Here is a 14779-nt window from a genome sequence, read left to right as displayed (position 1 = left end):
GTGACTGGGCCCCCCCTATCCCCCCCCCCCACCCTTCTGGCATTGGTTGACATTGCCAGTCCAGATCTTCTAATCAGAAATTGCACCCTGGCATAAGCCAACAGTAGCACCTGCACACCCCCCTCATTCTGTGGGTGAGGAGCATAAACAACCATCAGAAGAGATTCCCGCCTGGCCCGGGCCCTGTCACTTACAGTCATTTATAACTTTTATTGTTTGCATTAGTTTTGGCACCTAGACCAGCGCTGTCATACGCACTTTAACATCATCCGTCATCGGCAGTCCGGTAATGCAGGGAGGGAGAATGTATTCCTAACAACCAGACCGTGAAAAACAGCCAGGGTACCAGAGTCTGTGACATTGTGGGCTCCAAGTGCTGGAGAACCCAACTCCATTTACAGTATTCTCTGGAGATACAAGAGGGAGCCGGCTGCCGACACAAACACCAATGATAGAGCTCAGGAGTCTTCTACCCGCTGCTGCAATTTATTATTAATGGTATATTTTTATATGTATGCTTTATGCATGGCTCTGATGTCTGGGTATATAATAAGAAAGTCAATCAAATCCCAGACGTGCCAATCAAATCCCAGACGTGCCAATCAAATCCCAGACGTGCCCAAAATCTACCAACACCTAAATTCACACAGAAATGTATAACTGTGACTTTCCCTATAATTCTGCTCAGCCGGCAACCGGCAGAACCTGACTTCACTTTCCTCTATTGCTTTTAAAGCGTTACAGCTTGGTCAAGGGCCAACCCACCGGCCTGTGATTGGATCGGGATTGAGCAGAAGCGCACTGATAAGGTTCAAATCTAAAATGCTTTTTTAAAATCTGTTGCTCCACGATGTCAGGCGAGCCGCAGGGCGCAAAATAAGACGGTGCTCTCCTATTCCTATAACAGAAGAGGGTGATGTACCTCAGTACCGCTTACCTGGTGCACGCAATCCAGAAACTGCAGGAAGATGGGCACGAAGCCGCTACCCTGACTGTTAAGGGACAGGTTACTGCGCTGGCTAAATTTATGGCCGAACGAAAGCCACTCCTTCTCCATCAACATGCGGAATCCATCCAACGTGCGGTAATACGGATCTCCAAGGAGTTGCACAAGAGAGATGATCTATCAAAAGCAAAGATTACACATTTGTAAATGAATATGGGCCTTATATATTCTATATTATGTGTTTTCTGCAATCCTCTATCCATTCTTAACCGCAAGTCTGGATGTATGAAAGCAAGGAATGGGACAGATGGTGAGACCCAACAAAAATGTGACTGTCAGTTTATACACTTTGTTTTATTACTGGTCAGGACAGATGGGTGGTAGAAAGTTCCACTCACCACCAGGACTGAACAAATCCCAGACATCTACCAAAAGCTTAATGTGGAAATATACATATAATAACACTAAACATATTTATATGAATGGTCTGACGTGCCAAACCTCTTGTAATTCTGTTCAGACAGTCTTCAAATCCAGTTAGACAGCACCTGCCAGATCCTGACCTCACTTATCTCTACTGTGGTCAAAGCAACACAACTTGGTCAAGGGTCCACCCATGGCATGTGAACGGATAACGAATGAGCAGAAACATACTGAGGAGGTTAACCTTGTACCCTCCAGTCTTATATAGCCAGTTCCTCGTGCAACATAGAAAAAACTTCTGCTTCCAGTCTGAATCTCTTAGCAATGACCTTCAGGAGGCTAAAATATTGACTGAGATACATAAACTACATTTAATTGTTTTTTATTGAAGACCTAACTAGTTTAATGAAATGGGGGTAACCCTGTGATATCATTGAATACACCTAATACAGTACATAACATGGAGAAAAAAAGAAAGGATGACACACACTCAGAAAAGACTTCCGTCCTCTAGACTGATCATCACTGAAGATCCGCTCTCCATCAGCTCCGACACGATCACAGACAGTTGGATTATTCTGTGCATCTGTAATATAAGATCACAGGTTAGATCAAGGTATAATTTTACATCCATACTGGTAAAAGCTTGCAATATATCACTGGCAAGAGGAGCAAGATTCGATGCATGTTATCACAGCTTAGGTTGAGTCATTGTCCAGCAATATCCTCAGACAGAACATGACGGTCACCTGTAAGAACCACTCTGAGTCAGCCAGTGACTTGAGAAAAGTGGCGTCCGAGTCCCCGGGGACACTGCTCGGCACGCAGGCTCTCATCAGCTTCTTAAAACTGGTCTTCAATTGCCGAATATCACCAAACTCAACCGGTACAAACTCACAGTTCAAGGCCAAGTCTAACTTGAAACTCTGGCAAGAAAAGAAAAAAAAGCACATGGACCGTTATTGACAGACAGGAGACCACGTGCTGCTTTGCTCCATTAAGGACTAGTTCAAATCTCTAATCGCATTCCACTGACAATTCTGTCTCTGCTTCTGAAGCCAGTAGGTCTGCTGATATGCAAACTGCTTGGTTTCCCAAACCAGACACCCAAAAATATTTGTTGCCCGAGCCTGCCCCACCCTTAAGTAAACCTGTAGTTTCTACCAAAGCATATAAGGCAACTTTACACTATAATATCTACAAATCCCTTCCATTGTGTCCAGGGTGAACCATAGATGTATACATGGCCTCTGGTTCCCTCCAAGGTAATATTAATCCTCGTATCCTTCTAGCATTAAGCCCCACCCTCTTTCAGTAGGCAGAGTTTCTATTGGCCAGGGAGGGTTCGGTATTTGACAGCTGATGGGGAAGGAGCTTAATGCAAGGAAGGGGACAGGCTTGATCTCAACTTAGAGAGAAGTTAAGGACCTGTCTACAGCCAGACCCAGAAACCAGGACCTTCTGCAGGCACAAAGGAGGGGATACCATTGCCTGCACTTTACCAGTAACGTTTGTTTATAAAGTGTGATGAACCCAACAAGTTCACTTTAAGACCATTCAATAATAGATGTGAGGTAGCAGCTCCTTCTGTTGCATAATCATACATCGGTGAGAAACATTCAGTAGGTTTATGAGTTTTTGTGATTGACCTAAACTGCATGAAGCTTTGACCTTGGTAGGTGATGGTGGGTGGGATTCATTTATATTAATTTGATGATTGTGTTTGCACTGTATAAAACCCATGTTCCAACATCCTGTACTGCCTGTAAACATAACATTTACAGGTAGTTACCTAAAGTGGACCTGTTCTTTTGCTGGGATGGATACAATAAATAAAAAGTAATAACAGCACATAAAAGACTTGCATTTCCTGGAGCAAATGCAGCAATTGGCTTCTTCTCGCGCTAACCACAAGCCTGAGGGCCTAAACTAGTTGTTCTCAAACTGCAACCCTTTGCTTGCCTTTATCCTGGTCCTTGGGGTACTATTCCTCTCACTGACACTAATGAGAAGGCTTTCACTGATACAAACAATGGGGTATAAGTCCTCTCACTGACACCAATTATGGGTCATAATTCCTCCCACTGACACTAATGAGAAGGCTCTTCTCCTTCAACTGATACAAACAATGGTGCATGAGTCCTCATTTTCCTCCCACTGAAAGAAACCAACTATAAGGCTCTGTTTCTTTCACTGATACAAACAATGGGGTATCCTCTGAAACCAACAATTGGTCATATTACTCCCAATAACACCAACAAGATGGCTCTATTTCTTGATACAAACAAAAGGGCATAAAGTCCTCTGACATTAAGGTTGGGGCCCTATTTCTCCTCACACTGACCACAGGTATTAAATCATTATTTTACTTCCATTGACCACCAAGAGAGGGGGATGTTCTACTCCCACTAGCCACAGTCTGGTCCCACTAATGTCTAATGTGCAGTGAAGTGGCCCTTTGTTTAGACGTTTTGTGGACTCCTGGCTTAAACACTTGGTCCTGTGATTTCTGCTGAAGTTCAGCCAATCTTACCTGTGATCATCCCCCAAAGCAGAATTCATATGACCACATCCTCAGGCCTCCAGTCATGTGAGCAGTAATGAAGACAGCACTGATCAGCATTTTCCCCAACAAAGCTAATCATTTCAGTGTTTCTATTCCTCCTAATCTATTTATTCTCTTAAGACCGCTCACATAGGTTAGCATTTGACAACGGGTACACTTTTAAATGAGGATGTATTATTAGTTTATTAGCCTCTTGTACCATGGCAACCATTCCTATGAAATACGCTCTTTGGCCGGTAAGATGTAGAGCAGGCCTGGATAGTGTATACAGATCCTGTGGATGGACACTGTCTCCACAACAAAGGTGAATTACTGACACAACACAGCACACAACGATCACGATCCAATTGTAACCTCATGTGGGTGCCAGAGGATAAAAAAAAAAAACAAGAACAATTTTAATTTCCAATAAACAATATAAAACGTAGGAATGAACACCATGGATACATTAATGTCAGATTTTATGCGATTGCAAAGTGTGAGAGCTTTCCCATTGCTGATTGGTCCTTCAGGAGGTTGAGGCACCTTAGGCAGGCAGACATTTTTAATAAAGTGCCAACAATTTATGCAGCACTTACATTCACATCATTCTACCTCCCTCTCCTCCTGGCCATTCACAGAACAGGGCCTGGGACGTTTCTGAATGGTTAGGAAGAGAGGGGCAGAGACATGACCACAGCGCTGGGGTCTACGAGACCTACAGCACAAAAGAAACCCTGGATGATTTGGGGGGGGGGATGTTGCTTTGAAAGGCGAATAAAGTCTAACTGATTTAGCTGTCGTACGTTTATTGTGCTCAAAGTTGGGTTTTATTGAATAAGCCACGCCCTGAGAGATACCATTCAGCCATCCCTGGAATGGGGAGGTATGCCTCTGGGCTTTGTAACACCTTCACAAATCTCAAACTTGTTTTGTATAGGAGACAAAGAGAGATCATTCAGATAAACGGAAGAGCTTAGCTGGTATTAAGCTCTCTTAATAGCGAGGAGCAGATGACCCCAGTGTAAAGTTGGCCAAGCAAGTGTCAGAGAGACCTCCGTGTCAGACGATCGTAGCAGCGTGCATTAATTCCAGCGCAGCGTTTACAAAAAGGGATAAAGCAAGGCAATTATGAGACGAGTGGCACCGGGTCGCTGTCCTACAAAGGGGGCTTCTGATAATACTAGCTCGTGAGAAGACACATTCCTTTCTAAGAACTCCAGATGAGATAGGAGCTCTCCCCGCAGAAAATGCCTCAGACGCAGGAGTCGCTGCTGTTCTTGGACCTTGCCCAAATATTACAGTGATAGGACAAAGAATGTCGCCCAGAGAGCAATGTCCTCTGAGCACGAGGGGTTAAGAAAATGGGTCGTGGGATTATCAAGTTGTGTATTTAGAGTGAACCACGACTGTAAACTCAGCATTACTAAGCAGCAGCTATTTGGAGAATGCGTCGATAAGGTTTTGTGCCGGGAAAAAGAGAGACTCGGCACGAGGGACACCGAGAATCAAAAGTGGTAAAGCGCAGTCCCAGATGTGATCGCCATTCATTGAATAAAGATGTACTGTGACTCTGATGAAGGGCGCACACCAGTTCCCCACAGGGGAACTCCACAATAAAGCAGCAAAAGATTAGCTTGATTCCAATGCAAATGGCAAAGGATCTCCTAATATTCAAATTGCTTACTGCCCGGTGTGGACCATCTAAGGTCTATGAAAGGGCAACAGTGGTGGTATCTGGAGTATGTGGAGCTTTTCAGCCTCAATTGTCCAAAATGTCAGCCTTTTAAAGCATATAAAACCTATTAAGGGCAAGTATCAGGCTTTCACATCTCAGGATAACTGCTTAACCCAGAGCCTCAACCTTAAACCATATGCTGGTAGGGAATGATACAAAAATTCTAAAAACTTTCTTTGCATTATATATACACACACACACAACTATATAATATATATTTCAACTATATGGCCAAATGCGTGTGGACATCTGACCATCAAATACTTTTATGGCCAAAATATGTGGAAACCCTTCCAAATTACAAATGACTGAGTTGAGGTGTTTCCAGTGAAGGCTGCTGTTAATACAAAAATATTGTAGGCAATTATGCTCTTCCAACATTGTGGTAAGAGTTCGGTGAAGACCTTCTTCTGTTCCAGCATGACTGTTCCCTGTGTACAAAGCCAGCTCCATATAGACATGGCTTGAGGAGTATGATGTGGAGGAACTTAAACAGCCTACAGAGCTCAGACCTTAACTCTACTGAATTGTACAGTTGTGAACCCTACAGTTCTGAGCCTTGTGAGTTGAATGAGGTCTTCTCATCCAACATCAGTACTTGACTTGACAAATCCTCTTTTGCCTGAATGAATACAAATCCCCCCTCCAAAATCTTGTGGAAAACCTTCCCAGAAGAGTGGAGGCCATTATAGCCACAAAGAAGGGCCAAGTCCATATTAAGACCATGTTTGGGTCTGAATGGACAATATGACAGGGTCTCTTTAATGATCCTGGTTTTCCAAGGCAACGCCATTTGTATTCAGGATCTTGGGCAGATCTCAGCAGCTACAAACATTTTAGTACAATACATTTGCAGCACGGTCAAGGATTCATATATATTGCACTGAATTTGCTGAAATTGAGTTTCTCTTAGCTGATAGGTAAACACAAAAAGGACAAACAGTTAACAAATAAAACTTCTTACCCTCAACTGAGACTTTTCACCAAAGATATACAGTGCTGCCTGGCGCTTTAGCAGGTTGTTTTGCAGCGAGGTCTGGTCGCTGTACGAAGCTCCGTGATCCCTTCCCGCTAGCCTTGCGCCAACTTCAATAAGAGGTGTCTGGGTGGTGATTAAGCGATTGCTTGAGCGCAGGCTGGCCCAAACACCTGGGTGCAAATTATGAGAGCATTAAAAAACGAGAAAAACAAAGTTACACCAACAGGAATATGGCAGGCTCGGCGATCACTGCAGAGCAAGTCGTATCTGCAGAAAGGCGTCTGTAGGATGCACTAAGTCTACAATAAATCACCTCTAAGGAAATATACTCAGCAGTCCAGAAGCGTCTTCAATTTAAAGTGTAAGTCTTTTGGAGACCGATATTTCAGTTTTGGGTGTGTGCCAACCTGCCAATACAAACCTTTTCATATTTGATTAAAGTTCAGTAGTATCAGGAAGTCTTCGATTGTCACACAAATTATGTTTTATGGATTCAGCTGAAATTTTTACCATAAACCCTCCAAAAAATTCTAGTGATGAGAGTTCCCCAATGTAGATCATAATGCCACTATGAAGGCGTTGCACCCTCTCTTCCGTATATCTAGTAATGCTTTGTACACTGTGGAGACTTTAATAGGTTACATTTGATGCAAAAATTATTCAGTGCAGACAATGTGTGATGTGATATTGGCTCTGGTATCGGCATGATAGTAAAATGATAAAATGTTTAGGTCTAAGGATGGGTTAAGATTACTGCAATTCTTTGCTTTAGTAGGCTTGGCAAAGCAACGGGTTAGTTTAAAGCAAAACCAAACTCTGCTTCACCTGCCTCCTCTCCAGTGATGCAAAGTCTGCACAGCCTTTGGCCACTTCCATCTGGCTCGGCCATTTTCCGAGTTCGGCAACTTCAGCCATCTTGATTGACTGGTCCAGGATGATGCAACTCCCATGCACACGCACAGGAATTAATTCATACTGGCACCTATGAATGGCCAGATTATATTTGAGGCACGCAAAAGTTTCAAACTGAGCATCCTTCCTTACCCAAGTCCATACTGCCTATACTTTTCACCTCCACCATTCTGCTCAGCCACCAGAAATTAAAATAATACTTAGAACTTTTGTGTATACAGAGCATGTGTCAGCCCTGGCACCTGGTTATGGGCTCAGTGCTGTCACGAGAGAACGGAGAGTTGCCAGCCCTGTGTAAGATCCAACCCGAGCATCCCGGAGCATAGAGAGTGCTGAATTTCTTTGATCCAAGAAGCTAAAAGGAGCATTAGGTTAGAGAAGGAAAACTGAATATATGTTCTTGGTAGGGGGGGGAGGGATTTAGGAGAAACTGTCAATGTACCCTGCACTGGGCAAAGCAAAAGTTCACTTTTAGGGATAGCGTTGGGGTTTGGATCAAGGTTAGGGTTAACTTCTTGGGTGTTAAAGCCTTAAAGTGTACTAAGAGTCATAATGACCAGGGCGACATGAAGCAAAGATGCCTGAGAATGAATTACCATCTTGCTGCTACAGGCTACAAGGCACAGGCTGGTTGGAAAACCCACCAACCATCATCCACCCAAAAAATGAAACATCAGTGCTCAGTAGATCCGGCCTTTAAAACGCAGGACTGTCCAATTTGAATTTATATGGGAACGGGTTTACACCAAGCACGGGTAACCAGCAGAACCCCAGCTGGCAAAGCATGCTGGAACTTGTAGTTCCTTGCCAACAGAGGATACGGGTCAACCAAGCTCATTTTGAACACCCACACCAAAGCGCTATGGAAAACTTTGCAGAGTTTTATATTCACTTAGAGGTGATAAATACCATCAGAGAACACAGAATTACATAGAAATATTCGGTGAGTCAATTTGCATTGTTAGTACTACAAAAACACAAATCTACAGAAAAGGATGGAACAAACTAGAAAAGACGATGAACGCAATACAAAGTGCGATGTTCCATCAGAAGACCCGACAGTGACGTGGCAGCAAATGATGGGACTGATGTGTCAGGAGTGAGTGATGTGAGGGCAATGTTGGGTGACTACTGTGTGACCTGCTCCAAGGGCTGAGCTACAATACAGATGATCAGCAATCCCTTAGAAAGATCTTAAAATTAAGTTTAATCTCAATCGGTGGCTTCATCATCTCAGAACAGGTTTCTTTTTAAATTACTTTCCTCCTTTAAAAACGGGTGGAGAAGAGTCAAGAGAGATCCAGATACCGCTGCAAGCAGCATTTCTGAGAGTGATTCAATCTTCTTCTCATTTATGGGAGTGTTTCCCCTTCTAAACCCATTCCAAGCTGAAATTGCCTATGTGGTAAACTGATCCTACTTAGCAACTAAATGATGTTGAGCTAAAGGAAATAATTTCGCAAAATTGGAGCAAAAGTAGAGCAGATAACCTCAGCAACCAACAAGGTTTCCTCTTTAAAACTTAAATAAAGTTTCTTTTTTATACAAACACTCTGACATTAAAATATAAAAATAGTACATGCATGATGTATACTTGATAAACTATGCATCTTATGACTTTTCCAGAAGGTATGCAGGCACAGTGCAGGACCTGGGATTCTCTATGACCTCCTGCTTTCAGCTCTGCAAGCTTCACAGCCCGATGTGTTTGAGTCCCCAAATAGATGGCTTGAGAATGAGCAGTAGGTGACCCTTCAAAAACCGACCAAGCTGGGTGGAAAATTATGGAGTTTTCAGTGACTGCACCCTATGGGACTGTTTGGATGAGCCAGTGTATTCAGGTTGCCTGAATACAGTAGCAGGCAGAGGATGTGGGGAATCATGGGCTGAAGAAAATTGAGCCCTTAGGCCACAGTTCCCTCTTAGAATGTAATTATGCTCCTATATTTGTATAAGGGACAGAGACTATCACTGCAAGAGAAGTGTGGTCCCCCTCCCAGTCCTGTTCTGTGCTCTCTATCACCTGTTGAAAGCTGCATTTTACTAACAAAGTGACAAGTGGATGATAAAAGAGCAGGAGAGAGGCAGGATTAGAGGGGAGACAGAACTGTCTATTACTTTCTGATTCCTGGCAAAGAATTAAAAAAAAAAAAAAAAATGTCCCTATGGAGAACTTCCTGTAATTATTAAATCACTCTCACCTGGTAGCATTCTTCCATCACCTCCCACTGATACTGATTGCAAGATGGCAGATGGATAATATGAAAAATGGGTAATGAAGATTAAAATATTTGCAGGTACGCAAGCATGCATGGACATTTTTTAATTGGTAATTTGTTAGAGTGTTTACATAAAAAAAAAAAAAAAGATACTTTAGTTTTTTCCCTTTTTATGTCATCACTTCCTCATACTGTGTCAGGGCATTACAAGCTTAACCGCTCTTATTGCAAAGAACACCTCCCTGGACCGATGGTGAAATCTTCTATCTTCAATACTCAACCAATAGCTCCGTCTCCTTTGTACAGTCTTTAGGATAAAAAAAAGCCTTTGCCACGTCTTAATCCTGTCCTTGGATATATGTATTTGACTATATGAAGTCAATTCCCTTTGGAACATTATTGTTCTGTTTTTGGTATGGGCCAGTGCTCCAGATGTCCTGAATTTCCAGTGTCCCAAGCCACCCCCTCAGTGTGACTCCCATATATGATGAATGAAAAGGCTGTGAGGGGTGTAGTATATGATAAGGACAGACAGCCAGTACCTGCAGCGTGTATCCTTGCCTTAGCGGTTGGGTGTAACCCGAGGACTGACGGAGGAACAAGAGAGGAGAGGAAAGAGACAGGAGGTTCCCGTGAGACAAACACATCAGAGCATACAGAGAGAAATAGGAGTGCAGAAGGAGGTCTTGTCTCCCTGTTCTTTTCCATCACGCTGTTGCCCAAAAAGCTGAGACAGACATGTAATAAAAAACTAACTTACGCTAAAAGAGAACGGATATCCTGTCACCACAACCTACAGGATGAACGGAGACATGGACGGAGTACTATGCTTTTCTCAAACCATTCCTTGCACTTGGTACTGAAGGTGGATTGGTTGTACTCACCACAGATGTGACTTAGCCTTACGTTCCGGGGTTACGTTGAGGAGTCAAAAGTTTAGTTGAAGGTAAGGAATTGGTTCAGCTGTTACATTGACGTTTAGGTTTATGCCTTGGTGGTGGCTAAGGAGTTAAGGCTGATGACCAAATTTTGGTGTAGGGTAAAATACTCAGTGTCAGGCTTCTAGTGTTCGGTGATCACTTGCTACCACTACCAAATTGACTAAAATTCTCCTGTGTAGCTCCACCCTAATGAGGTAACCGCCAGAGCAAGCGCTAAATCTCCTAGTAGCAAGAGATTAAAACTGACCATGCAGCATAGCCCTACACCTGGCCACACAGGTTACAATCTCATTGTATAATCTTGTTTAGATCTACCAGCAACTGAGTAGTGTGAGGGCCTTTCTGACTGGATATAATTTGAATGGATTGGTTAGGTAGGCCTTCAGACTCCATATTTGCTGAAACGCATTGGCTCTGTGATAAAGTCTTTTATCTGATCTTATATGGAAAAAAATTGAAATCTGGACAATCAATTCTCAGTGTGGTGCTTCAATCTTGGATTCTTTTAGCTACAAACCAAGGAAACTGTGGGAATGCTTTGGCACGGAGAAGTTGCCAGTCCAGAATCCACATACCCTATATAGGTATCACTAAAACCTCTATACTAATAGGATAGCCCACAGTTTCCAGAGCTACCTTTCCTAAGTTTTAATCAGACTGTGGCCACCTGTAGAAGGGTAAATAGCATTAGTGTCAGTTATGAATTTTGCCACATAGCACATCATACGCCCTACCTGTATCAATTGCATGTCCATCACCCTAAAAAAAAATGAATCCTTCTTCTGTTTATTGGTGCCGAACCTTTGTGTGCTGAAAACCTGTATGCCAAATCCCCACCACCAAAAACAGCCACGTCAGTTCTCAAATGGTGGGGACAGGAGATCCGTTCCTGATCAGAGAAAAGGTCTTCTCTATTCAAGTCCAACCTTTGCCTAACATCTCCCCGCAAGCTTTTCATCCGGCAAGAACGTGATGGGAGAGAGAAGGAAGCCAAGACACACCACCTAAAAGGAGGAAACCTTTCCATGGAGCTGGCCGGGAGGCAGCCAGAGCAAACAAGGATTCTGCATGAGTTACATGGAGCAAAAAACACCCAGTTTGTAATTGAATATGCTGGAGCTCACTCAGAGACCATTCGACACAATGTAACAGATATGATAATCATCAGATGGATTACAATATCCTGATATATGGCTCGTTGGCCAAAACAGGACGCGACATTGAAATGCTGTGCTTGGGATATTGGATGCTGGGATGGGTTAGCGCAGGCACATGGAGAAAAGCAAGCGACATCTGTTATACATTGTAACAGTGGAATGGGAGCGGGCATTAAATCACATAAAGGTAAAATCCTACATGGAATTTACTGGCAGAGAGGGTTTTATTCCTATGTAATGTATTATCCAGTATTGAGGTAAAGGGGACCTATTAGGACAGGAATAGGGGAGCTGCCATTGTTGACTTCTTTTTAAAGGTGCAGGCTCTGGCGTCATCATTCCAAACCTTGCTATGCTTTTTATGCCATCACTATAGAGTCAGGAAACTTGAGCCAAATAATTATTCAAGGTCAGTGACCCATTAAAGTGTATGTAAACCCACAATCAATGTCTTGCACCATGTCTCACTGTATACAGCTTTTGAAGCAAATCATATTTTTCTGAATTTATAGCAATATTTCTTACTTGGAGATCCTGCCGGTAATAGCACTTCCTGTTGCAGGCCATGTGACCTCAGTCAGCTGCCTGCTAGGCTGCCTAAAAGGTCTGCTGGCCAAATGAAGCTTGCACGGCAGGCTGACAACATGGCTGCCATTTGGAAGGCAGTAGCTTGGCGCTGCAACAGGAAGTGATGTTACCGGCAAGATCTCAAGTAAGAAACATTGTAATGAATTCAGAAAAAAAAATGATTTGCTTAAGAAAACCATATACAGTGAGACATGGTGCCAAACATACTGAAAAATATACTTTGGGATTGTATACGCGTTGGGGATCTAGTTATGTTTTCACCCGGGATTCACAAATTTTCCCATTTGAACCCAATTAGAAAGATGCGGGAATCCTGAGTGAAAGCTGAGTGAATCCTGGGGAAAAACATTTATAATCAGACTTCTTTAACCCCTTCCAACCGGCGGTACACATATATGTGGCAGCAATGGGGGATGGGGGCCTTATTTCATACCATGCTGCCCACATATTTGCAAAACTGTTTTGTGCTGGGCCCCCTACACTGTGACCATGCTGTCACCGATAGCTCCCTGTCACATAGCAATGACCGGGAGTCGGTAGGACAAGCTCCTGATCACTCTGGAGGACGATCACAGGGATCACATGATTGGGAAGTCCAGGAAACGCTCTGGCATTACAATCTCTTACAGGGCTGGTGGGAATTGAGGTAAAGGGAAGAGGAAAACTGGAGACATCAGGATGAAGATGAGTAAAATAATCTATAATGATTTGTGTCCATCTGGTTGATTTTAGTGTCAAAACGATTATTCTCATCTTCTCTGATGTTTGTAGATAATCCCTAAAATAGCGTGACCCAGGGAAGGTGTGTATCATAAACCAGATAATTAATGACAATGTAAACTTGTACAAAATCCTTGATTGCGCCCAAGATCATCCTTACTAGCCCCCCCTGAGTTCTTCGTAGAACGGGGGCTTCCGAACTCACTTACTAACCTCCTCGGGAAAAGCTAATGGACGGACTGCCATCCAAGTGTCCTGGCACAACATGTTTAACCATACTGCTCATTCGGTAGCTCTTTCTGGCACTGCCTGAAGTCATCCAAACAGACAACAAAAACAAACAATGACAAAAAAAACATGTTATAGCCAACAGAACAATGGAATGCAAACATGACAACGTTGTGGGTTTCCGGAGTGAGTATTAAAGCGCACCTTGCACTTCCTCAAATGCTGCATATGAAGGCAAAAAAGAACCTGTAAGGGGGACAAATAGTCAGATAATATGCTCCCCTTTCCCCGACTTCTGTAGTGCGGGGAATGATGGCGTCTTCCTGCTGACAAGATACCGGGGAATGCGGAGTAGACCTTTGAATTCTTTGGGAGATTTGGGCTACTCAACATTCTCTGAGATCTTGCCAGAAGGAAATGACCTCACCCTTGCCTAGGCACCGTTGGAGGAAGCTGGGGAAAATATATAACCTAATTCCCCCCCAACAGGTTTTTTTTCTTCCTTCCAGTGGAAAAAGGGGGGCACCTGGAATAAGCAGACCGCTTCACAAAGGTGCAAGGTACGCTTTAAAGTGTCGATCCACCTAGAACTGATATCTCTTATGGGGTATGATGGAGGGATGAATAACAAGCTGCAATTCTCAGCTTTCTTAGGTCCCATTTTAGACTTCAGAGATTAAATTTACACGCAGTTTTAGGCCTCATTCACACGAGAACAGGCCGGCACATACAGCTCCGTGCTGCGTGCACGGCCGTATCGGGCCATTCCCGGGAAGGACAGGTGCTGAGTGTGATTAGTACGCAGCCCCTGTCCTTCTCTATGGGAGTACGCGGCCATACGCTCACCTCAAGTTGTACATGCTGGCCTTTTCTCGTGTGAATGAGGCCTTACTGGCTTAATTTTTTCTTGCATTGCTGCATGCTTTAATGCATTCTTGCATAACATACATATTAGAGTACTGATAGCCATTTTTTTACATTTGTATTTTGGCTGGCGTGGGGGAATCATTAAAATACCGCTTAGGTTGATTCAGTGCATTGCCATCTACCCCGAAATGAAATATCTCTTATAGGTGGACTGACAGTTGAATTCCAACACCATGGTTCGGCTTTCGTACTCTGCATGAGAACGGTTAACACATGAAAGTCGTGTGCTGACACAATTAGCGGATTAGGTGCGGCGACCGCGCTGGCTGTTAGGGTAAAGCAAAGCATGCATGGAGTTTCTGATGGGTGCACTTCACAGCTGCAGATTGTTTCAAGGGTAACTAAGCTGATTAGGCCGGCAACTTTCCCGAGTCACATGCCGCTCTGTCTGCGATCACCTCTTTGTGAACTGACCGGGGAATCGGCACATGATGGCTGGCATCAAATTTGGAGGGG

The 14779-nt window shown here is 43.5% G+C and overlaps 1 protein-coding gene across 1 annotated transcript in view; it reads right to left on the bottom strand.

Moving 5' to 3' along the window:
- The window catches only part of SBF2 (SET binding factor 2), a 301018-nt gene that overhangs the window by 24905 nt on the left and 261334 nt on the right, over positions 1–14779 (bottom strand). The window contains 4 exon segments of the mRNA XM_018555287.1: positions 938–1123; positions 1854–1955; positions 2119–2295; positions 6617–6801. Coding sequence (XP_018410789.1) covers positions 938–1123; positions 1854–1955; positions 2119–2295; positions 6617–6801 — 650 coding nt within the window.

Source organism: Nanorana parkeri, unplaced genomic scaffold (genome assembly GCF_000935625.1).
Source record: "Nanorana parkeri isolate BGI_ZX_2015 unplaced genomic scaffold, ASM93562v1 scaffold10, whole genome shotgun sequence".
Classification (NCBI taxonomy): Eukaryota; Metazoa; Chordata; class Amphibia; order Anura; family Dicroglossidae; genus Nanorana; species Nanorana parkeri.
The sequence above is the reverse complement of the archived record's forward strand: the minus strand, read 5'-3'. Positions and strand labels throughout refer to the sequence as shown.